The sequence below is a fragment of the Micropterus dolomieu genome, linkage group LG04 (assembly GCF_021292245.1).
Source record: "Micropterus dolomieu isolate WLL.071019.BEF.003 ecotype Adirondacks linkage group LG04, ASM2129224v1, whole genome shotgun sequence".
In the NCBI taxonomy this organism is placed as follows: domain Eukaryota; kingdom Metazoa; phylum Chordata; class Actinopteri; order Centrarchiformes; family Centrarchidae; genus Micropterus; species Micropterus dolomieu.
The window spans coordinates 10,277,161-10,303,456 of record NC_060153.1 but is presented as its reverse complement, the minus strand read 5'-3'; the positions used below and the strand labels follow the sequence as shown (position 1 = coordinate 10,303,456).

General features: G+C 38.1%; 3 protein-coding genes across 3 annotated transcripts; all 3 read right to left on the bottom strand.

Annotated features, from left to right (window-relative positions):
- Window positions 1-622: 622 nt before the first annotated feature.
- Window positions 623-9,274, bottom strand: LOC123969842 (solute carrier family 22 member 7-like). The gene is made up of 9 exons (XM_046047565.1): window positions 8,882-9,274; window positions 8,642-8,745; window positions 8,401-8,555; window positions 8,110-8,278; window positions 2,656-2,779; window positions 2,374-2,480; window positions 1,973-2,187; window positions 1,720-1,828; window positions 623-1,585 (listed from the first exon to the last, which is right to left on the bottom strand). Exons 1-9 carry the CDS (start codon window positions 9,260-9,262, stop codon window positions 1,375-1,377), a joined length of 1,575 nt encoding a protein of 524 aa, XP_045903521.1. The 5' UTR covers window positions 9,263-9,274; the 3' UTR covers window positions 623-1,374.
- A 1,609-nt stretch (window positions 9,275-10,883) lies between these two features.
- On the bottom strand, window positions 10,884-18,172 carry LOC123969638 (solute carrier family 22 member 7-like). The gene is made up of 10 exons (XM_046047219.1): window positions 17,792-18,172; window positions 17,601-17,704; window positions 16,801-16,955; window positions 16,339-16,507; window positions 13,240-13,363; window positions 13,047-13,156; window positions 12,023-12,237; window positions 11,432-11,540; window positions 11,009-11,215; window positions 10,884-10,926 (listed from the first exon to the last, which is right to left on the bottom strand). The coding sequence occupies exons 1-10, from the start codon at window positions 18,170-18,172 to the stop codon at window positions 10,884-10,886; spliced, it is 1,617 nt and encodes a 538-aa protein (XP_045903175.1).
- Window positions 18,173-19,113: 941 nt separating this feature from the next.
- On the bottom strand, window positions 19,114-24,141 carry LOC123969991 (solute carrier family 22 member 7-like). The gene is made up of 10 exons (XM_046047824.1): window positions 23,761-24,141; window positions 23,384-23,487; window positions 22,214-22,368; window positions 21,892-22,060; window positions 21,673-21,796; window positions 21,445-21,554; window positions 20,657-20,871; window positions 20,377-20,485; window positions 20,052-20,258; window positions 19,114-19,760 (listed from the first exon to the last, which is right to left on the bottom strand). The coding sequence occupies exons 1-10, from the start codon at window positions 24,139-24,141 to the stop codon at window positions 19,727-19,729; spliced, it is 1,608 nt and encodes a 535-aa protein (XP_045903780.1). The 3' UTR covers window positions 19,114-19,726.
- Window positions 24,142-26,296: the final 2,155 nt, after the last annotated feature.

Here is a 26,296-nt window from a genome sequence, read left to right as displayed (position 1 = left end):
CCTGCATCTCCCTTAGGACTGTGCCTGTAAAGTCTGCCATCAGCCCTCATCCATTCGGTGACCCAGCTGCTCTCAAGGAGTCCCCTCTACACCTCCGTATCTGCCAGGGCTTCAAAACAGTTATCTTCACAGTTTTGTGGTGATAACGAGTTGATGTCAAATAAAATATATTCCTTCCTAATTCAGAGAGGTCAAGTGCCCTAGCATTGCGTTAGTGTCCATTTTGTCATCAGATCACAAACTTCACTGCTGTCAATTAGATCAGGTTAATTTCATCACAGTATCTGCTATTTATCTGTTGCATTTGTTTATTTTCTTTATCATATATTGTTACACCTTATTAATCCTCCATTTATTCAGTTATTAGGCATTTAGTTAGAAGTTAAATAAATGTTATTTAATCAGTAAGAAGTTGTCTGTGTTTTCTTTGAAACAGAAGACAAGGTCAATCTTTCAAAATTATTAAATTCCCCCTTAAGAGGCTGATCAATTAAATAATTGAGTTATGAAGTAATTTGGTTTATTTATGGCAGGGGTTCCCAAATTTACAAAAATACATTGTGAATTGGCATAACGTCTACATTTATAAACTACTGATAAAGAACGCAAACCATAACAAACCATGAATCTAGTATGAAATGTATTTTTTTCATTATAAAAGTACATCAGTGCTAAAATCAAACTTGCTGAGTATAAAGTTCCTCACAACAAACTTGCAAGGAAAACTTAAGGCATAGAAGCAGTAAGGCAATAAACTCACTATGTCAGCTGGAGTTGGGAGTGGGGTCAAGTATATAAAGTAGGTAACATTGAAGCCTACTTGTAAAAGTTGAAATAAATTTAATAATTTCTTGAGTTTTAATGTAATCCTGACAGGACAGGACCTCCCAGATTAGGACCAGAATCTATTGACTGGATCCGGCACCTCCTTTGTCACTATCAAAATCTCCAGTTTTGATAGTTTAGGCCCTAATTTCATCCCCTCCCCCATTATAGCAGAATCTACAGACAGAAGGGAAACAATGGGGAAGAGTGAGATGCAAACCTTAAACAGCTGTTTCTGAGTGCCTCCCCCTGCTAAATTCGAGTTATTATTGTGAATGTGCTGATTAATAAACGTAAATAAATAATACTTTGTTTGTGATGACAGTTTCACTTAGTTTTAACGTTTAGTACCTCGACGTTGTAGGCTACAACGTGCTTCAGGCAGTGTGGATTTTTGATGCAGTGACTTTTCTCTCACCCTGAGCAGCAGCCTCTCTGTGTGCCAGGACCTCCCGATTTATAAATTAAGCACTATATAGCATTTTACTGTGCCAATTGGCGACCCCATAAAACGCGATTTTAAGTTTGGGAAAGACTGATGACTGTTCACTACCACTGCTTTTCAACATCCTCTATGGTCTCTGGCAGGCACCTATTGCGTGTCTCTGACAACGTTCTTGCAACTACTCCCCCTAGTATAGCCGCAGAGCACAGGACAAGCTGGGGAAGGTTCTTCCACACCTCATCCAGTAAGAGGATCAAAGGGGCCACAGCGACACCAAGTCGAGCCATGAAGGAGTTGTAGCCCATACCATTCTGCCTAAAAAACATTCAGACATTGTTCTTAACCACAGAGGAGACTGTGTAAAAGGACTCTAAATGATTTCAGAAATGTGCCAAGTTATGTTCAGATTGATAAGACAAAAGGATAAAAAGTAAGGGATACATAGTTACCTTACTACAGTGGGGTAGAGCTCAGAACTGTAGAGCACAACAGTTGCAAAGGATGCTGAAGAAAACCCTTTTCCAAAGACTGCTACCACTGTTCTGACTACAGGCATATCTGAAAATAGGATAGCAGTGACTTAGGGATGGCTTTTTATTATAGCACTGGTATTATTGTTTATTGGAGCAGTTACATTTTTAAAGCAACAAAATAAGCTAAAGCTTGGATGTTGTAAGTCTGTGGGCATTAATGAATGCCTACCTGTAGGTACTACAATGTTGATTCCAAGACAGACGCCAGCCATTAGCATAGCTCCCACCTCAGTGCCTCGCCTGCCAATCTTATCCAGTAAGTAGTAAACTGTTACTTTGGCCGGGAGCTCAATTAAAGCATAGGTGAACTGAGTGAGATAGATATTGAGCCAAAAGCCTGTGATGTTGAAGCTGATGCCATAAAATGAAGTTGCCACACAAAACCTAGGGGAAGACAAAGTAGAAGCTCATTGATTACAATTATTTGTCTTTTTAAATAGACTCAGAACTATTTATCTAGATCTTTTAAAATGTAAAAATGACTCTTTGACAAAAACACAAGACATGTTAGATGAAATACTTTACAACCTAAAATCATTAATTGAACACAATGGCATTAGGAATACAGACCACAATATACCAGTACATAGGGCAAGTTTCCTCATTTTGGGTGTTCGTATCAGATCAAGGTAGGAATAGGCACGATCTCTTTTCTCAGTCACAATAGTGGATAGTGTCTGAAAAAGTGCAAAGCAACATTATTTTTTAAACCATGTGATACAAATTAAGGATTCATAACTATAATACTGTGTTAGACAACACAAACAAATTAGACAAAGACAGTTACAGGCCAAAGACTTTGTTGATTTTTGTTTGTTCTCTTGATCTAACAATCATCTGGAATATGCTAACCTCTGTTTTAAGTGTATGAATTAACTCCTCTGTTTGGTTCATCTTGGCACATTTTTTCAAATACATCTGAGCTTGCTCCAGCTTTCCATTGGCAATGAGCCACCTTGCCGACTCTGGCATCCACCTAATAAGGCAAAAACGTTTTTACTCCTGATGTATTACATTGTAATGAAACCCATTGCATGTTTACATTAAAAACAAATACGGTGAATAATATGTAGCTAACGTAAGTATCTAACCCCAGTCGGGTACAGGTGCAGCTCTAGCACACAAAGACAGAAGAGTGGTCTAATTCTGTCTAAATACTGCAAGCTCCTAATAGAGCACTCCACTGTTTAACATTGAAGTCCTATAATATTGTCAGGGCTAACATTGGACAGTTTTAAAGAAAAGGATAAAAACTGATGCAGCAGAGTTTTTTACAAGCAGAGATGAAAAGTGGGCTACACATGTCTGGTAACCTCCACATTTACCGTAACCTTAGTCCTCCCCAAGACCTATAAACAGATATTAATGTGTAAAATTGGAGGAGTTCGCCTTAAATGTGGCACCATTACAGGGCAAAGCACAAGTTCGCATTTGTGCTGCGCATGACCATTATTTCCAATGGAAAGAGCAGCTGCGCTCTCTCGGGCAGCAACATAAGCTGCGAGCACTATGTTGATTTTCCGCAACGCAGTACAGGAAAGCGTGCAGTACAGTTCAACTGAACTGGCCTTTGACCCTAAATACAATGACACACAAAACTGCATCCAAATACATTCTGGCCTTGACAGCAGGCACAAGTGGTCAATGTGCAGTTGAGGGCCCAATCAGCAAAAAGAAATTAAAATATTTTACAAATATTGTGATTCCTTAAAGATCATGAGGTCATAATATGCTTTTTAGCTTAATCACTTTCCTTTACGGTGTTGTAAGAAAAAAAAATACAAGATGCTGTAAACTCTTTTAAACAAGACCTTTTAAAACAAGACTGGAAAAAAAGTTTATGTGAGTGACGTTAATAGGGCCTATGAAACATTTCTGACAACCATATCAGGATTATATGACAAATATTGTCCTCTAGTAAAGAAAATAGTAAAGCAAAAATATGTTCAGAAGCCATGGATATCAAAAGGAATCATAAATGCATGCAAGAAGAATTTAATATACAAGAATTCTTAAAGAGACGAACAATAGAAGCAGAACAAAAATATAAGATATATAAAAATATATTAACAAAAATCATAAGATGCAGTAAAGTTGATTATTACATCAATTTACTGCAAGACAACAAAAATAATATGAAAAAAAAAACATGGGACGTCTTAAATGCTATCATGAAAGAAAATGGAAAAGAAGAATATCCAAGTTACTTGCTAGCATCAAATGATACAGAAATCACTGACAGGGCTTCAGTTGCTTGGGAATTCAATAAATACTTTGTCAATGTTGGTCCGGGACTGGCAAGGGATATTCCAAAGATGGGTAGTAGTGATGGAGTAGAAAGTGATAAGTTATTTGTTGAAGAAACAATATTTATAAGAGGGACTGATGGAAAATAACTTATTGATATTGTAAAAAAATTGAAGAGTAAGAGGTCCACCGACTGCCATGATATTGATATGTGCAGTCAAAAATATTATTAAATCCATAGCAAGACCTCTAACCCATATTTCCAATCAGTAATCCTACAAACTGGTGTCTTTCCAGATAAAATAAAAATAGCTAAAGTAATACCAATATATAAAACTGGAGACGAACATATACTCTATAAGTACAGACCCATCTCATTGCTTCCACAGTTCTCCAAAATATTTATAAGGCTAGATTATTTAATCACAACAATATGGTTTTAGAGCTGACAGATCAACTTCTTTTGCAATGATAGAATTTATAGAAAAATTTACAAACGCAATAGACAGGAAACAATATGCAGCAGGGATATTTCTAGATCTCAAAAAAGCTTTTGACACTGTAGATCACAAATTATTGATAAATAAAAACTACAAAGATATGGTATTAGAGGAATTGCACTGACATGGTTATCCAGTTACCTGGAGAACAGAAAACAGTGTGTTGAAATACAAAACAATAAATGACAACTGCTGCAGGTTACATGTGGGGTGCCACAGGGTTCAGTGTTGGGGCCATTATTATTTAACCTCTATGTAACCCCTTTATTCTGGATTAAAACAGATAGGTATACATCAATCACCTATGCTCTGAGCAGTACCATTGATGACACTCACAAGGAGACAGGTTTAAAGAACAGAACAGCTGGCAGATTTAATTCACAATCCTGGTTCACACTGTTCATAAATCTATTTGCATTTACAATTCAAATTCCCCCAAAATAAAATAGAGCTCTTTAAAAATAAATAGAGAGTCAATCTACCCGGGTAGTAGAACAAAATACTTTGTTCTACTCTTGTCTCTTATCTGGACTCCAGTATCCAAAATCTCGATGCGAATCAGTTCGGTCACTCCACAGGATGGAATCCAACACAGCTGGCCACACTATATCCAATCATATCGTGTCCAAAAGTGTCACTCCCTGGGATAGGCTCGCCATCAAAGTCATCATGGTATGGAACCAGCTAAATCCAGGATCCAAAAAAAACAATCTGCATGTAGCAGTACAAAACAGATCAAATCTATTATAATCATTTCCATTTCTCTTCCATATATGGTAACTTATTCATCTTCTCATTAAATCACAGTTACATTTTTTTTTAAAACCATCACCATGGTTACAAGATAACTATAAAATTTAAAACACAACTATGCTGTACTCCATACAAGTCTGTTGGACTAAAACATTAGTTTGCATTGCAAGCTAAATGATTGTACAAGTTTTAAACATTAGCATGTTCTTGAAATAAATAATGTTCCCTACAGGGTAAATGGAATTCTTGCCTTTACAACTATGAACCGTAGGCTACTCTTTTTTAACAACATGAAATTAACTTAATGCATTATTTCTTCCATTAGTACCTAAGTAAACACATTCTGAACTGAACTTAACTGAGCACTCTATTCAGCAAAACACTAATTACACAGAATGAGCCCAGTGCATATGTAAACATTTCACAATACTCTCACATCACTCCGATTGGTTTTTGTAATAGTATATGATTTTAACACTTAATATTGTTCACTCATAGTACCTCCCTAAGTTGGCTAACATGATGGTAAGCTAATGGGAAAGTTCAGACAAAGAAACTCACCGGAGTTCTCAGCAAAACACGGTAAAATCCCCAAAAACTGGCTCTCACGATGCAGTACTCACAAAAGATTTATCTTATCCACAACTGTGGGTATGAGTTGGCCATATATCTTAACTTATTTACTATTTTTATCAAAGTGAAGCTAGAGCTTCGTTGTACAACTCCACACAAAGGGAAGAAGATCTCTTGTGACTAATTAGCTAGAAACATGCGTATAATGGCATATTATATATGGGTTACATCTATATAAATAATATATGTGAAGTATCACAAATTGTGGAAACCATTCTTTTTGCTGATGACACAAACCTACTATGCTCTGGTGAAAATTTGGAGAAGCTACTGGATACCGTGGAAAAGGAAGTGAGTAGGATGAAGATTTGGTTTGATGAAAATAAACTAACACTGAATTTGAGTAAAACAAAATGTATAATATTTGGGAACCGATTAAACGACACAGATAAGAAACTAATGATAAATGGTATGGAACTAGAATGAGTATCTGAAATAAAATTGCTCGGGGTAGTTATTGATAACAAATTAAGCTGGAAACCTCACATAAAGCATATTAAAACCAAAATATCCAAGTCATTAGCAATATTAAATAAAGCCAAAGACCTATTGAATCAGGCTTCTCTAAATATGCTGTACTGCTCCTACATACTCCCATACATGACTTATTGTGTGGAAGTATGGGGGAACACATAACACAAAACAAATACATACCCAATCTTCATCCTACAAAAAAAGAGCTATTCGAATCATACATAAAACTACATACAGAGAACCAACAAACCCATTGTTCATTAAACTCAAAATATTAAAGCTCAAAGATTTGATTGACTACAAAACTATTGAGCTGGAACAGTGATTTTCTTTTTTGTTGATTTTTATTTAGTTGATGATGATGAAGTGATGCAAACAATTTAAGTAGTTAAAATATATCATTGAAGTGGGGGTAGGACAAGAAAAGTTATTCAAACTTCCTCCTACCCCCTTTGAACATGACATGACATGTTATTTGGATCATCTGCTGATGATCTTTTTTGTTGATTGTTTGTTTTTATTTAGTTTTTGTTGTTGTTTTTTAACATGTTCAATAAAGGAAAAAATATATCTTTTTTGTGCATGTAATAGTTTTGCAAAGTGAAAAAGCCCATCCTGAAGGGATTTACCATCTCTCACAGTAAAAACCTAAGCTCCTAAACTACCCTAAAACAGCTCGATTGTAGCCCAGCCTTTATTTCCTTAACCTATCTGCGTCACTATGTAATATGCATCATAATGCTCGCCTAGCCGTTAACACACTGGAGAACACACTGGAGAAACACAGTGAGCTGCAGCACACACAGCTGCCTCCTCTCTCCCCCTCCCTCCCTACCGAATGTTAGATATTCTCCAGGTAGTCAATGGACATAAAGTTGTTACTGTGATGTAGAGACAGTGCACAGTTAAAATGTTATGTATGAAAGATAAATTGGTTACGAATTAATAACTTACCACTCTGAAACATCTTGTTCCAGTCTAGGTTGCGACGCTGGTTTGGGGTTGTTCTGGCTTTGTTTTGAGATTAGACAAACATGACCGGCCGAACCAAAGCCATGGTAACTGGCTGAAGCAGCTTTGTTTTGGATCACACTACTTTTCTAGTGTAATTAGTTGTCTAATTAAATAACCAGGCTATGGTAGTTCGAAAATGGAGGAAACAAGCAGAAGTGGATGCAGCAAACGAAAGAGAAAACGAGAAAAAGAGGAGAGGGAGGTGTCACTATTAAAAAGTATGCCATTAACTGACATTTTTTGTTTAAAAAAATCGGGATGAAAACTTTATTGTTATTAACGTCGATGAGGAAAATGTTGAGCAAGATGACGCGCAAGCTAATCTGGAAGCTACCATTAGGGCTAGCAGCAGCCCACCACAACCTGAGCCTAGCCGTAGCAGCAGCTCACAATTGCAGTGGATTTACGAATCATCTGACCAGGCATTGTGGGGGAAAATCAACAAAGAATTCTGCACTATCCTTATCAGTCGAGGTCCAGATCAAACGTTTGTGCCCTGGGGTCTGTAAATTAATAATTTGCACCTGGTGAATGAAGTATACAATTTCTTTCGAATTTTTATTTTTCAGCCTATTCATGAATACGTGGCACTGAAATGTTAAGCAGTCACCCAAAACATGACAGTTCCAGGGCATACTGTAAGTTATTTCTGATAGACTAAAAGATCTGAGCTTTTGAGTCATACCTCCAGGTGATGATGGCGAAGGCTAGAGGTGAGGAGACGCTAACAATTAGCCACCGCCAATCAGTCACAAAATAACCAATAGCAGCGAATACTGTGTTCCCAAATGTCCAAGACAAGCTGTCGATCACTCCCACCAGTTTCCTATGCTCTATGTCCACCCACTCCACACCTGCAAAGAACAAACAGTTTTACTTTCTGTAGACCTGCATTTGGAAGCCTAGGCTTCTGAGCTGAACACAACACAATATAGATTATGCTTAATAATTAACAGAAATTAAAATATAGCATTACTGAGGACTGTTGAGACAATGACGATGCCAGTGATGCAAAACCCAGTGAAGAACCTCAGCACTGCAAACATCACGTAGGATGTAGAAAAAGCACTTGCAAAAGCAAAGATCATTGCAGACACATACGACACCAGCAGCATGATCCTTCGGCCATACCTATGGAAAATCAGAATTTTACTGATTATTTGAAACACAGGGTATTCACAGTAATAACCTGAATGTCAAGAAGCCAGCTGCGATACCTGTCACTGAGACTTCCAAAGGACATGGCTCCAAACATCACTCCAACAAAGAAGATAGTAGCAGTTGCTTTGTTTTTCCCTCTTCTATCACACACCAGGTCCCACTTGTACAAACAAATAAAGAGCACAAGTTCACTCTGTTTGTTGAGGACATGAGTGACTTCTCCCTAAAAGTTGTACATGATGGCAAACAAGTGCATTTTAGTTTGTTTGATACAAATGAAAAGAAATGTAGGTCACCTGTGAGGTCAGAGTAGACTTGAAGGTGGTATTATCGTACACCCATCCAGTCCGGCACGGCACCGTGGGTAGTTCAGTAATGCTGGAGGAGTTGAGCAGCAGATGATACTGAGGCTCTGCAAACATCTGACAGGAGTTTGGTGTCCCATCCTCCTGGAGTGGAATACTAACCACAAGCCTCTCTGCCTGGGATAAATTTCTAAAAACACCTCCGACATCCAGAGAGCTGATGTCACAGTGGTGCGAGGGAACAGCCGCTATGAAGTTGTTTAGCATGAAGTGGCATGGCAGTGTGAAGCGGCCAATGAAGCTGATTACAATGATCATTATCTGAAATCTTCCAAATCCGTTTATATCGGCAAGGATGTTCTCAAACCTCATTGTGGTCTCTCACTGTATGTGAAATGTCTTCCTTTGAAATAAAAAAATAAAATCCCTCTTCATTTGCTCATGCCTGTACACCAAAAAGAAGTACACAGCAAATCCGACTCTCAAACCTGGACAAAGCAACCTTTGACGTTTCAGAATCCGAGGGGCTGCTGGATTACAGGTGAAATTGGTAAATATTTCACCTCAGTTAACCACTGAAATAACTTTTGTCTATGTGGGTGTGAATCAATGTATGCACTGTGGTACTAGTTTAAGCTGGATCCTCAGTAGTGAAATGAGTCATCATTTTATTACATTTGATTTAAAAGTAGACTATGCAGAAAAACAATCCATTGCTTATACACAGTCTTGGCTCTGTAAATTTGAAACAAAATGGCTTGGACTAAGTCACACCAAACTATTCCAGCCATGATTTGTGCGTCAACTTACTTTTTAGTTTGCCAAGACATGCTGTTATTGTGATGTTAGCTATAGTAGCAGAGAGTTGTGAGTATCAATGTCTGGAGCTGGTGTGCTGGCTCTGGGACCATATCGTCCTCTATGCATGTTAGCTTTGCAGCAGCAACTTAGATTATATTACTTCCTGTCTCATTGTTCACTCTATATCATGGCATTTGTCATGGTGTTGGATTTCTCCAGAATTACAAAGGCCTACCCCACCTTTAAGAAATCTAATCTTTGTATGCTAGCATATAATTACGTACTACATAGTATATTGTAAAAATAACAGATGTTGCTTATGTAAGACAGACTTAGGCAGTTAGAGTTTTGTTATTTAAATATGTTCCAATCAATGATGTTCCCTAACATCTTTGCTATAAGGCTATATACTGACATGAAGAAAACATGATGACAAAATACATATACAAGCATACAAGCACAGCATACAAGAGGCATACCTGTGTGTTAAGGCTGAATTTCTCTGACTTCCAGATGATCTCTAATAGTTTACCATTGCCCTAATATTAGAGCACTGAACTTTACCTTGGGTGCACAATGCACTTAATGAACTCTGGCAGTCGGGTGTTTCAGGCAGAAGTGATGTCAGAACAGTTGTTATATTTTTCCCTTCTATTTATCACACACATCACAAGTCCCATTTGTAAGAAAGGTAAAGATAGAGTTCACTCTGGGCTCTCTAAAACAAAATACACCAACATAGGATCATGATTTATGGAAAGAGTTGGAGAACACTTACTTTTATTTAGATTATTTTCCAAATAACAATAAATTTACAGTAAGTCACCTGCTGGTCTTGAGTCAGTTGACAGTTCTGGGTTGTCAAATGGGTATCCTTTGTCAGTATCTCAATGATGGGCCCTCCACCCCTTCATATCATCGTCTTTCTTTCATCTCCTTACCCTTTCTTTACTGTGTCCTCATCTTATAACAACGCATTAAATCTCAGACTGTCTCCTGGATTTTAGCATCACTTCATTTAGAAATATCCACTCTTTACTCTAGTGTGACACAAAAATCAAACATGAATCAGTTGTATTGTAAAATATTTGATCACAAACATTTTTTAAATTTTTTTGTTAAAACATATAACCACGACTGATATTCCCTGCAACTGAACTTATGGGCTTTGTGGTTGTAATGAAGAAAACATTCAGTGTGGAGACTTATCCTCAGATGTGGAGATTGATCTTCTTCTGAAACACAAAAGGAAATTTCAATTTAGAATATAATTCTCATTTTGAATGTTCAAAGGCAGTCCAAATGAAGACCCAGTACCTTGTCTGTTCCACATCCTCAATAGTCTCTGGCAGACGGATGTTATGTGTCTCAGGGAGAAAAGAGGCTGCCAGCCCTCCAACAAGAGCCACCAGGGAGAAAATAGTACTTGGCAGATGGTCCCACACTTCTTCAAGAAGTATGATCAGGGGGGATACAGACACGCCTATACGGGCCATGAAGGAGGTGTAACCCAATCCATTTTGCCTGTGTAACCAAACATACAACTCAACTGTAACAATCAGGGACAAAAAGTGTCAGGATACAACTGCAATTGCAACTCCCTCACTTATAAGTCCTGATTAGGGTGTTCAGTTATCCAGATGTATCAGCAAAACTTGCTTCTTGGAGAAACCACGTCTGGATATAGATACTGTTTGTAAATGTGCAAAATATAAGCTATATATCAGATAGTTTACTGACCTCATTACTGTGGGGTAAAGCTCTGTTGTGTACAGAAATACAGTTGTGAAAGCTGCCTCTGCGAACATCTTGCCCAAAGCTCCCACAGCTGTCCGAAATGGCCCCTTATCTTAAAAGAAAAGTTTGTGAAAGGACATTTTAGACAAAACTTTAGACTTCATTGTCCCAAAGGAAAATTTGTTTTCACTGCCAGTTCAACATAGAAACACACAGATATAAAGACAATACATAGAGTCCCCATAAATACATTCATGTATCCCAGTCCACAACATAGTCTGCAAGGCAGATTGTTCAGTGTTGGGGGAACAAACTCCTGCTGAAGCGAGCTGTCCTCCATTTTAGGTCCATCCAGATGGCAGTAATGTGAAGTGATGATTCACGGGGTGATCAGTGTAATTTGCTATTGTGTTAGTTGTGTTATGGCTCTATTGTTTATGTCTGATATTTAACACCACCCTGAATTATATTTAAAGCCACTATGTGGGAACGGTGTGTGTAGAACTTGACTCTATTGACTCTATGACTTTGCACTCCTCGGTGGTAGTTTTCACTTATTTACTATTCACTAGGGAAATATAATTGATCATTTACCTTGTGAGATAAACATGTTGCAGAATATACACAGTCCAGACAAAACAAGCGTCCCGGCCTGATTCCACCTGCGGCCAATTTTGTGCAAGGTGAAAAAGATGAAGACTTTTGCAGGAATTTCAATTGCGCCATAGATGAACTGCGTGAGATAAATGTTCACACCAAATCCAGTGACATTGAAGCTGATTCCGTAATACGTACAGGCCACTCCAAACCTAAGAACAGTAAGAGAGCAAATTTATTTTTAAATTAAAGTGACACATTTGTCCCAGAATATACTTATTTCTAATTGGCTGGAAGGTATCTATAACAGGATACTTCAACCGTCAAAAGTTAAAAGTAGACTAAGTTATTTTGGACAACTCCTGCTACTATAGCTATCATCACACGAGCGTGTCTTACGCATACTAGAAAGTAGGCTAAGCTGAATATCTGTGGGTAAGTCATTTAGCATTATCTGGCACACAAATCATGGCTGGAAAACTATTGTGTGGAGGGGTATGGGTTTTTTTGTTTGTTTACCATTTACATAGCCAGGGCTGTGTACAGAGACTGGATTTATTTTCAGTGCACACAGAGCAGACAGGTAGTGGACCAAGAGGAGATATTCGCTGAATATGACAAAAGGATATGTAGTGGATTAAAATCGCTTACCCCACCTTTTACCTTGTTCTAAATCAGTGTGCAAGGTATCTGTACCATAGAAACAGTGCTTCTGCTTTGTGTTACATTATAACTACAAGTCAGCTTGCACTGCATGGTGAAATGGACCTAACTATAAGTTAAGTGAGACAACACGATATAGTGCTAACATTATTCTATTTCAGGACTGTCTTATTATACTAATTCCACAGCAACTTACCACTGACACACAGAAGAGCTGTCATCTCTTTTTAAAAGTTTGTTGTTCTCAGGTTCAGCGATCATATACAGGCAGTGGATTGTACAGATTATAATTTTTTTTCAGGGTTTAATACGTGAAAATTTCAGTTGTTTAAAGGCAAAACCAAAAGAGTGTGTATACCATACAATGCCTGTAAGTAGGGCCACTCTCCTCATTTTGGGAGTCCTCACAAGGTCCAAATAGGAATATTTTCTATTTTCATCTTCTACAAGTATTACCTTGGACAGAATCTGGAGTAAAAAGGATAACTTTGGTCAGAGTGGTAGTGGGTATCAATTACTACTAGAAATGATCAGACTGCAAAATGTTGTACCTCCGGCTGTAGGTCCGCCACAAACTGCTCTCTGCCGTTGACTTTTGCACACATGTTCAGGTAAAAATGAGCACTGCTGATCTTTCCGTTACTTATCAGCCATCTGGCAGACTCAGGGAGCCACCTATGACAAAGTTGATTTGGAAAGTTATTGTATTCATTTTTATAAAAATTAAAGCTTAGCCTCTTGAGGGGAGGGGAGAAAGGACATGGAAGTGTTATGGAACAGACAAGGCAATAACAAACAGAGGTGAAAGGTTTAAGAAAGTTTTTCAGGTATTGTGGGGTCAGAGGAGTATGGATTGCAGTTACGGGTTGCATTGGTGGCAAATCTGATGGCTGAAAAGATATTAATTTTTTTTTCATATAATACTCACGAGAAAAGGGATCTTTAAAGAGGTGGTATTATGTTCATTTTCAGGTTCAAAATCTTAATTAGGGGTTGTACCAGAACAGGTTTACATGGTTTAATTTTCAAAAAACACCATATTTTTCTCATACTGCACATTGCTGCAGCTCCTCTTTTCGCCCTATGTGTTGTACGCTCCGCTCATGAGCTACGGAGTGATGCATCTTAGAAAATCTTTGTTGGGAGTTGCACATGCGCAGTTCCCAGGTAAGGACTACTAGCCAATCAGAAGCAGAGAAGGGCGGGTTGTAAGAAACAAGGTAGTGTGATCCAAATCAAAGCCGCTTCAGACTGCGACCGTAACATAGCAGATGGTGTAAGTTATTACCAGTCCACAACCACACATCATTGTTCCTCATCTTCATCTCAGGACTAAACGTTGAACTGTCGCCGGTGTTCTGACGATCTCTGCTGCCTTGCCTGACTCTACTCGGCCGTGCTCCATTTTCCATTGCAGATAGTACCCAGAGATAGGTAGCTTGTCGTCATAGCAACGCCACACACAACTGCCGCGACATAATGTTCATTGCGACACACACACCAGCGATCCACACAGCTTTTAAAATATATACAGTCTACGGTTAAAACGTTTCAATATTACTCAGAATATAAAGACAGATAAGCGGTATGAAAATCTTCCAGCTGTGTTTTCCTCGTTTTCCTCCCGTTGTTGCTGCAGCGGTCTTTGTGACGGCGGGAGCAGAGGGCTCTGTGAGCGGGCGGCCGGCCGGCCTCACACGCTCTCCCTGCGGGTTGGCACAGGCTTCCCCCGCAGCCACTTGCGGAGCTCCTCAACTCCGACAATATTCAAACACATTTTTGTTCCGTCATCACTTCTCGTAAAACTGTCAATATTCGAAATCTACTCAGCTGATTTCACGTCAAAACTTCTCAGAAGTGTATTTAGTGATGAAATTCCATACAAAAACTAAAATATAAAACTTTCTGTTGCTGGCCTCTGTCTGGCGCACGCAATGATGATGCAGTGAATAGTGAATATTCTCTCTGACCAATCAGCATTCTGTCATGTTTTCATGTTACATTTTAGTATCCCTCAGCTCGCTTGGAACCTCGACGGAGGTGAGGTGATACGAAAAAAAGTACCTGGAAGCAGGTACAGGTACAACATTTCTACAATGGAAACCCAAACAAAGGCCAGTCGAGCCAAAGGGCCTCTGCTCAGACTAGCTTGGTTTGAGGGCGTGTCTGACCCCTTTTTCACTTTGCAAACCTGTTACATGCACAAAAAAGATATGTAACTCAATAAAGAGAGGGGGAAAAATCCACAAAGCATAATACCACCTCTTTAAAGGGGCAATATGTAATTTTCAGCACTGCAGTTTTAAGATTGCAACCAGGTGTGTGCTCTTACGCGTGCTTGAACCATAGGCTTGAACTCATGAGTGAGCATAATCCGAAACACAACCGCTTTCATTCAGATATCCCATGGCAAAACACCGGCATGCCCATTGTTGCTTTTCACACAGACATGTACCTCTCTGTACCTACCAACGTTCCCGGCACAGACAGCGCAGCAGGCAGGCATATTGGCATAATAGTCCCAGAAAAAAATGCAGTGTGTCAGCTTCACACAACATGCTGATAACTCAGGTAAACTCCCACTGCAAAGTTATAGTAATTTTTATCAGGTTAAGGTTGAACTAATCCATGCTTGTTACATGATGATGTTACATTCACTGCTTTTAGCCCACGTGATATGTAGGCATTAGCTTGCCTGCCGCTTTTCAGTAACTAACATTACTTGTGTATTACTTAATTCATCTTTCACCAGAGACTCAGCAATGTGAGCACAGCTAAATGTTTTGCATTATTGTATTTTATGTGGCTCATGTATGTTACAACAGCAGAGGTGGTGGAGAAGCTGTATACCTGAGTATCGGCAAAACAACAATAAATCTAAATTGAGCGTTACGAAGCAAACAGCTAGATCCGTGCTGGCTGCTCCTGCCTTGCATCAAGGCTAGCATTATGAAATCGTTCCAAATTTGCTTTGTATTGTTACAATATTTCTTGCAGGTTAAAATCAACTTTTACATAATATCGGTGGTAAACAGGATAGTAATGTAGATAGCATTAGCTGGTGAAGTAATGTGGAAAGCCATAACATTACATATTATGTATTGCACCAAATAACGTTAACAACTGCTTAGCGTTAGCCGGCGAGCTAACGTGACTCTCTCCGTGACGCCAGCCTTTCTGATGTTTACTGTTTTCACCGACATCATCTGATTCTCTTTTGGCCAGGTTTATCCCTACGTGGACTTTGTGTTGGAGTCTGTGTTGTGCTGGGAGCCATGTGTTTTATGGTGTCACTGCATTGTGTTGTCGCTGAAGTTGGCAGGAGGCTTGGAAGCGCGCATGCAGTTACATCCACACCTGGTTCCTTCACATCAAAAGCAGAATAGTGGCTGTTCCGAGCAGCAGCGAAAACAGGCGTGTGCTTCATTTCTAAGTGAGGCTACAGCAAAAATGCAGTGAAAATTTGATTTATTAATAAGTGATTTCATTGAAAAACTAAATATAGCCCCTTTAAACACTGTAAAGGTTCTCATGGGAATAAAGAATTACTTGATTTTTGGCTGGCTGGTGTTAGGGCAGCTTCATACTGTAAAATTTACAGTCAGGGAATTGCTTGGTACGCTGAGAGCTCAATTATTATTTTTTCTTACCACCAAGAGATCATTGCCAGAAACAGTGGGGTGGTTACTGTGGTGGTGAGGTACCTCCAGTCATTCACAAAATAGGCCACAACAGGTAGCAAAGCAGTACAAATACTCCAGTCAATGCTCATAAAAACGCCCACTGCAGTGCGATGCTTTATGTCCACCCATTCAATACCTACAAAGAGCAATGATAACAAATCAAATCTATTAAAACATACTTGATTATAATTACGGTAGACTCAACAAGTCATATCTTTTTTATATTATTCACATCTTTTTAAGTTAAAACACAGAGTAGAGAAAAAATAAGTTAACTAAAAACAAAGAGTGTATTACCTACAATTTCACTACAAGTAACTTTTACCTTTTTTAGTTCATAGTTTTTGTTTTCTGAGAATTGTTTGTTTTTTTAATTATCTCTTTAACTTAAAAAAAAAATAGATATTATGATAAAAAAAAAAAACTCACAAAGGACCACGGTGATTATACTTATTCCAGAAATACCAAATCCAGTTAAGAACCTCATGGCAGAAAACATGGACAAATTATATGAGAAAGCACTTGCAAATCCAAAGAAGGTGGTTGTCATGTAGGACACCAGAAGCATTCTTCTTCTGCCAAATCTGTGAGACAAAATAATTACAAATACATCTAATAATTAGTTCATGTAAAAACACTCGGATGTTTAAAAATCTGGGAAATTAGCCTTCATTGTGTAAAATAAAAAATAGCCTATATTTCAGTGCGTTGGTTAGGGTTCATTTTATGGTTTGGGTAAAGGTGAGAAATAGGGTCATGTTAGGGTCATGTTAGGTGAAAAGTTCACTCATCGACACTTTAATGAACATCAGTTTTTCTTCAGCTGATAGTGTGTGAATGTAAACTTTCCAAATAAGAAGTACTACATTTCCTTTTTTCAGGCTGGAACAAATTGAGCTCCTCTATCCATGAGTGCACTATCTGCATAGTACATTCATTTTGGGAGGGCTGCAACACTGGTATGCCTCATCTGGCCACTGGCCCTTTTTTACTTTTATGCATGGATTATAGATTCTTGACTCGATACAGGTGATGTTAGCCATATTTGGCAGTGGCAAAACAGACATCCAAGACAGATGATAGTACACCATATAATTAAACTATAATAACAATAATTATACTATAGCAAAAAAGATATTTTCAATGTATACGTTTCTTTTTTGTTTTAAAAACATGTGTAATTTAACCACCCAGAGGTGGAAATGTGCTCCAGTTAAAGACATGAACACCTGTCACTAAGATAGCCAAATACTGCCGCTCCAAGCATGACTCCCATGAAGAAGATAGTGGCCGTGGCTCTGTTCAATCTTCTCTGATCACAAACCAGATCCCACTATGGGGGAGACAGACAACACAGAGAAAAGTAAAGCTTAATGTGGCTAATTTGAGACTAAAATTAGTTTAAGAAAAAAAACCTCACCTCTGTGGCCAGAGTAGACTTGAAGGTGGTGTTATCATACACCCATCCAGTCTGGCACGGCACTGTGGGTAGGGCAGTAATGTTGGAGGAGTTGAGCAGCAGATGATATTGAGGCTCTGCAAACATCTGACACGAGTTTGGAGTCCCATCATCCTGTAGTGGAATACTAACAACAAGCCTCTCTGCTTGGGATAAATTTCTAAAAATACCTCCGTCATCCAGAGAGCTGATGTCGCAGTGGTGAGAGGGAACAGCCGCTATGAAATTATTCAGCAGAAAGTGAAAAGGCAAAGTCACACGGGGAATTACCATCAAGAGGATCGTCCTTAATTGGAATCTCCCAAAGCCATCCACCTCTGCCAGCATATTCTCAAACTTCATCTTTGCAATAAACTATGCAACACTTCCAATTTGGAGTGAAGGGATTAATAGAAAATATCACAAAGCACACAAGATGTTAGTTTAAAAGTGAGCCTCTAGTCTTTTCCACACTACTGTTGGTTAGTTTTCAGCTGAGAATGTGAGTGTTTAGTAAATGAAAACAGAAAGTTAGTGCTCACCTGTATAATAGCAGTTTGACAAGTAACATTTTACTTTAAAAATCAATCATTTGCTACTGACCCCATAATACCAAAGTACATGTCTGTTGATTATGTACAATATCAAAGTCAATCAAAGATTTTTCTCAATACTGACGAGAGGATCCCCGTTTAAAGATTCAACACATTCAACACAGCATACTCATAGATAAACTACTATAAATACACAGTGTTTCATGAATGTGAAAGTTCTGTTAAACACAACAATACACCTAGAAGAGTGGAAACACCTAAACCATTTTAATACACAAAATAGCTACTGCTAATAATTACAGATATGAATGGTGGTCAGAGATTGACTCCTAATAACTGTTGATCATCTCACTTTTCCTGTAGTGCCACCATCCGGTCATAATTTTCCCTAACTTTTTCCAGTACACTGGTTTATGACAAAATATCTCATCCTACCATCATCTTCAGCTATACTTTGTGCTAATTAGCAAATCTCAGCATTCCAACATGCAAAACCAAGATGTGTGTCAAAATCAAGAAACAGACAGCCAGGCAAATAACACCAGCCCCTCAATAACTTCCATTATCCTTTTCAGGTTGCTAGTCTATCACTGGGCTGCCACATGATAATGAAATGTCCTCTATACCCTGGGCCATGACAGCAGGACATAATGACTTTAACAAGCATGTCACCATGAAATGTGTAATTTCCAATAAAACCAGTAGTTCTGTTCTCATTTAGTATAACTTTATTAGCAACTACAAGTAAACATACGGTTAAGATGGACATACAATGTACAGTTTTACAAATGTTGTTGAATGGCATAGTATACTCTGTATGACGAGCCTGTTTGTGACCCAGTTTTTGAGCCGCTCGACTCATATTTGAGTCAGACCGAATTTACTTTGTTGGGTGTCATTTGCCGTGCAGTAGCTATACAGGGGGAGCGAGGACCGATCAACGGCTCCCAAACAGCCGTTGGACATTTGGATTAGTTTGTAATGTGTCAGAATTTCTGTTTGGCTGTTGTCAGGCTGTTGTGTTGCATGGTTGAAGCAGAGCCACGAGTCAATTTCCAACAATTAGTGCCTTTTTTTCTGGAGGACCGATGCACTTTTACTATTCAACATTGGATCAGCCCTCGCTCCCCTCTGTGCACTGCACGAACGTTAAATTCGACCCGACTCTAAAATGCGTTGGCAACAAATCATAGTGTATGCCCAGCTTTATACTTCTCTTGGGTTTCTTCTCCTGTCTTCTGTTGGTTCAGTAATTTATTGGGATTTTAACCATGTTTAAATGTTAAAATCAACTCATCTTCAATTCTTAAAACTTAGTCAATAACAGATATACTGTAGACAGGCTAATCAATAAGTGTTATTTTTATTGAATCTCCTTCCTCCGTGTTGATTGTATCCTGCAATATAGATACAACTTAAATCAGTCATTTTATCAGGCATGCATTACTGAGTTGAGTAAAGGACATGAACAACACTTTTTATTGACACAGGCAAATGATTAAAACGTGAAATATTTAGGAAGATGTTATGTAAACTGTATAAGGTAGCGGACTTATGGTTACCCACTTGCGTTTGCAGGGTTGACTGGATTATTCTTTAGCAGTGTGGATCAGTGAGGTGGCTAATCGTTCACTGTAGCTTTAATAATGAATTACATGTAATCTTCCTTTAACACATTTCCTCTTTACCTTGGTTTCTCAATATCCTCAATGAACTCTGGCAATAGGGTGTTTAATGTTTCAGGCAGGAGTGACGCAACTAAACCAGACCCAACTGCCACCGCACAGTAAGTGACCGCAGGGAGGAGGTGCCACACGTCCTCCAACAGCATGATGAGCGGAGATATGGACACGCCCAGCCTTGCCAGAAACGAGGTGTAACCTAAACCATTTTGTCTGAAAAATCAAAGCGCTGAGGTTAATGTAAACCTGTAGTACACATGGTCACAAAAGTATAGAAGATCATTGTCTGTGGTCAAACTTACTACATACAGTAAGTCTGCTGTTGACTAACCGTACAACTGTAGGATAGAGTTCAGTTGTGAAGAGGTACATGATCGTGAATGAGGCTTCTGACAGGGCTTTTCCAAGGACTGCCACAACAGTACGAAAGACCCACTTATCTGAGGGGAAATGTTTAGATATTTGATCAAGAGAATATGTTCAATTCAATTCAATTTCAATTCAATTTTATTTATCTAGAGCCAATTCATAAAAGTCCAAAATGTTATCTCATGGCACTTTGATATTGAGCAGGTCTAGACCACTAGATTTAATAAAAACCAAAAGACAACCTTTTGGAACAAACACGTTGATGAAGAGACAGAAACCAGTTATCAGCAGGGCTCCCATCTCACCAGGCCTTCTACCAACTTTCTCCAGGAAGACATACACACCAATCTTCATTGGCATTTCGATGGATGCAAATATTAATTGTGTGAGGTATGGGTTTAATCCAAACCCAGAGATATTCAGACTTATCCCATAATATGTAAATGCAACTCCATACCTAGAAAATGGAACAAAACATTACAACTTTCTCTTTTGACATGCCAGTGTTAACCTTAAGGTTATTTGTGCAAGGCTTTAACTGTAGAAACATGGCTGATATTTTCATTATAACTGATAACAGACAGCATAGTGAAATGTCCTTCAATTATATACCATATTGCTTATTATATTAAATAGATTTAATGTTACACTTTGTTAAACAAATAGTTTAGTATTTTGGGAAATACACTTATTGCTTTCTTTTTGAGAGTTAGATTTATACTAATCACCTACAAAGCTGGAGCCAGGCAATACTGAACTTAGCTTAGCCTAGAATCACCCCTTAAAGTTCACTGACGGTCACTGTCTGGCTTCTGTAATTCATACACAAACAGAAATCTAAAAGCATCAATCTGTGGTTTTAGAGGGAGGTCAGAGTGCTGGTAGGCGTACTTTTGAACTCTGGAGAGAGCCCAGCTAGTTGTTTCCCATTCATCCAATCTTTATACTACCCTAAACTAATTGCCTCCTGACTTCAGCTCCAGTCACGCTCAACTATTCCTTTAACCCATCTCATGAAAATGACACTTGCCATACTATACCAGAGCATATAGAAAGCCTCCTAATATTTGGGGTCTTGAAAAGATTTACGAAAGTGTACTTGTCATCTCTACTTTCAGCTTGTGCAGATTCCAGTAATGCCTGTGAGAAAGCAGCAACACAATGAAATTGTTCATTCACAACACTTCTGCACATGACAGTAGTTTTTTTATTATATCACTGGCAGACTGTGTAAAGTATAAACAATGTCGAAATGTACCTGTGGTGTGACGGTAGCCATACAATTGGTTCTGTTGTTCATCTCGGCACATTTCATTATGTAATGATGAGCAGCGTCTGCCTTCCCCTTAGCCAATAGCCACCTTGCAGACTCTGGAAGCCACCTGAGGCGACAAACATGGTGGGTTTAGTGTCTCACTGACTTCTGATAGGATGCAGCAGATTATGTTGCAAAGTATTAAATATGAAACTTCAATACCTCCAAGCAATTACGGCCAGAATCAGGGGTGAGGTCACGACCAGAATGAGCATCCTCCATTCATTGACATAGTATGCAATTCCAGCCAGAATGCAGTTTCCAAGTGTCCAATCCAGGCTTATGATTACACCCGAAAAGGTCCTGTGTTCAATGCTGAACCATTCAACATCTGGAGAAATGTCAGCACAGGTGTAAAGTCAGATCCAAAGTTTTCTTGAAACTTGTATATATGTTTTTGTTAAACCAAAAGTGAATTCAGACTTAACATAATCTATTTTGCTCATCTCAGAGGTGCATATGGTTTTAGCATTAGCCTACTTACTTAGAACAACAGAAATGATACTTATTCCTGCGAGTGACATCCCTGTAAAAAATCTCATGATGACAAACATTATATACGAGGTGGAGAATGCACTCAGGACTGCAAACGTCATGGATGACAAATAAGACACCAACAGCAACGGCCGTCGGCCAAACCTGAAAAAAAACAAACAGATGTTAAAAGCAATGATTATGTTCAAAACTACTGAAATACATCTTTCACATACAGTACATTCTCAATTCACAAGACAAGACATGTTTTGCCAATAGATGTTCTTCTAATTTGTCTTAAATTTCTTTTACCTATTTATGTTTGTATATGTGTGTGTATCTTTATACTATCCATGTAAAATATTCTTGCACACTTTTTGTCTGTATCTGCTATACTACAGGTATAGTTTTATACGTAATGTTGCAACAACCACTTTTTTTTGGCATTTTTAAAAATCAAATTAAAGAAGCGCCTCCACCTCATCAAATGTGTACTGCTGCGGGTGGCCTCCTCTTGAAGAGAGGAGAGAGCTTGGAGAGAATGACTGCTTACAGGCTATCACAATAGATGTCAAGATATCCTGACTTTTAGTCTCTAGCCAAGGTCAAGCTCCAAAAATCAGAATCAGAATCAGAATCAGAAGGAGCTTTATTGCCAAGTAGTGTTTTACACATACGAGGAATTTGCTTTGGTGATAAGGTGCTACACGCAGACATAGTCACATACAGTTGTAGAAATATATAAATATGGAATAGACAATTGCAAGTTATATAAGAATAATAAAAGAATAGAGAAAAATAATACAACTATTTGCAGAGAAAAAACAATGTGGCAGATATTTACATATGCATTACTCCAGTTTGTGTTGTGCCGACATATTGCAACGGAAGAGGATGTGGTGTACATAAACATATAAATTGACAAAATATAAAAATATAGAACAACAATGAAACGATTAACAATTAACAACAAATATGTGCAATATGCCAGGTTTGTGCATGAAATGAAATAGTATTTACTAATATTTATTATATTTTATTTAATATTTACTATATTTATTTAAAACACTGAAAACTATATGTTTCATGATGAAATAACCCTGATGACATCACCAAGGTTATTTTTGTGACGTTTTTGACTCATGGAGGACATGTTTTGCTTTTTCCTTAACAATTTTACCTGTCACTGAGAAACCCAAATAACGGGGCTCCAAACATAACACCACTGAAGAAGATGGTGGCTGTTACTTTGTTCATTCGTTTTTTGCTGCATACAAGATCCCACTGCAAAGAAAAAATTGAAGGCTTTACTATGAGTCATTCTGTAGTCTGTCTGGAAGTGGAATTTTGGCAGTTTCACATGGTCAAAACCACATTTCTGTTACTTTAGCAATTAATTTAAAAATTTCAATTTCAACATTTGATTAAAAGAAATCTGTCTTTGTATAAATGACAGTAAGGACAGATGCTGGTGTCCTTACTGTCTCAGAGAAACATAACATTTGATTAAAATACACTTAACTTGAAATAATAATAACATTTATTGAAGACACTTACCTCTGTTGCCAAAGTAGATTTAAATGTGCTGTTGTCATACACCCATCCATTCTGACACTGAACAGTAAATGCATCCTCGCTACTGTTTGAGCCTGACAGAAGTTGATACTGGGGCTTTGAAAACATCTGACAGGAGCTCAGAGTCCCATCCTGCTCTGCTGGAATGCCAACAGCAAGTTTCTGTTCCAGAGTTAAATTCCCAAAGATGCCTCCATCATACGAAGCATTGACGTTACAGTGGTGAGAGGGAACAGCTGCCATGAAGTTATTCAGGAGGAAGTGACATGGCATAATGATTCGAGAGAGCATTTGAATCAAGACTAGCTTGATTTGGAATTTTCCAAATCCATTAATTTCTGAAAGTATGCTATCAAATTTCATTGCCGTGCATCCAGAGTTGACCGGAAGCAAAATGTGGTAACAGTAAAGCGAAGCTGGGTCATAGAGACCAGACAAGATACATTTACTTACACCATGTTAATCATTACATCATCATCAATCATCAACATCAACAATTTTACAACCCTGTTGTAACATGACGATTAAATTCACCTTGTACCTTGTACCTTGTATTACAATTATCCACAGTATTTCACTTTACATGACGTACATGATGCAATTTACTGTCTGTCAAAAATGGGCTCTCTTTTGATGGTGATTGCGACTATGATACTTCAGTTGTGGCTCCATTTGATAGTGATGAGTGAAGAAGCTCTTCAGAATGGCAACATTTCAATATGATACGTGATGATGTGTCTTGTTAAGTTAAATATGTGCAGATATTGTAAGTCTGGTCATTTCATGTTCTCCATCCATGATGCTGCATCCTCTCTTTTTGTAACACAGTGGGCCAAACAACAAACACAGTTACTCACTGCTTTAGACTAAATGAAAAAATGTTGCCTGTGTTTTATGTTTATTTAATTAGATTTTTGTATGTTCATGGCCTTTGTTACCAAAACTGTTACCGAAGTTCAGTCTGTTTGAGTGTTTCCATCAGATTCCATATTTCCATTTTTCCAACACTTATGTTTAAACGACTCCTCAGAGCTTCTTCACTCATTACTATCAAATGGAGCCACAACTGAAGTATCATAGTCACAATTCTGCTGTATCACATCAAATGTCACAAAAATGCATTTTAAGAACTAAAAATGAAATGCCACTTTTGCCAGACAGTCTGGAAAGAAAGCAACAGTGCACACAGCTGTTGACCTCTGATGTCTAGTGGTTGCACTTTCACAACAAAAAAATAATCACACAAATTATTTAAAGTAGGTGACTTTTTCTAATACTTCACTTCTATCTGTAAAACATAATTTCTGAAATAATCAACTGCGTTCCCCACTATTTTCTGACATTTTATAGAAAAACTATTAAGAAAATAAAAGTTTCTTGCAGCCCTGATTTAACATATACATTTTTGTGTGTAAGTCAACACTTATGCTCAGAAAAGAAGGGAGGGGAGCTGTACAATGAGAGAAATTTTAATATGCTTAATACCTGCACAAGTACAGGCACTCAATAGCGTGTAGAATGCAGAAAAAAACGCTGAGATCGGCAACTACTCTGGATTGCAACACGTTTCAAGCTTGCTGCTTTTCCTCGAGCAGTTTGCAACATGCTAAATGTGTTTTTTTTGTTGTTGTTTTTATTTTTAAATCTGCAGTAACTCACAAGAAAGTATAGTGGTCTCATTTTCATGCAAGTGACCTTGGCAGAACTTCAATTAGTACAAAGACTCACTCTCTCTTACCAAGGAGCCGGAGAGATTAATACATTAATTCATATCTAGCTACATATCTGTGCAGACTGTGGGAAGTTATGGTTATATTGTGGGACGATCATTAACTCCTCAATGAGACCATAGGGTCACTAAAATCAAAAGCATTCATCTTTGTGAGAGCATCAGTCCCTAAGGAAATGCACATGAGAAGAACAATTAAGAGCAGGAGCAATTACTTTTCAAATCCTTACCTTTCCAACCAATAATATAGCTTCACTTAATAAATGAAAGGGTACTTTGCTGCAAGAAAAACAAAACAACTTTAATGAAATTATTGCATAAGTACAGTGTGAATTTAAATGGAAATAATGATTGATTGTGAATATCAGTGTCTGGACAGTAGCTGTAGCAGAGTAGTTTCTCCATTCCCATATTACCTCTGTAAACCACCGTTTTATACTCAGATTTAGTTCCATGTAAGGGCATCCTGTCAAAGAGAACTGCAGTCTTTCCTCCTCTGTTTACTATACAGCAGCTTTATAATGTGTAATATAACCCGAATAATATTAACCCGATTTCGTAGCCCAGTTTGACAGCAATGAGCAAATTTTTATTAATATAAATTGTAACTGCTGCATTTCAAATCACTCTAAAAATATCTCCAAAGTTTTGTAAGGCCAAGTTCACAAGGGTCAACGTGCTGCGGCTGCATGATGCTAACTGAGCTGTGTCTGAAGAATGTTGGGGGCAGGAACACCTTTTCCTCTCTCTCTTTAAATACAGTAGCATACATGAATGAGCAAGGCTACA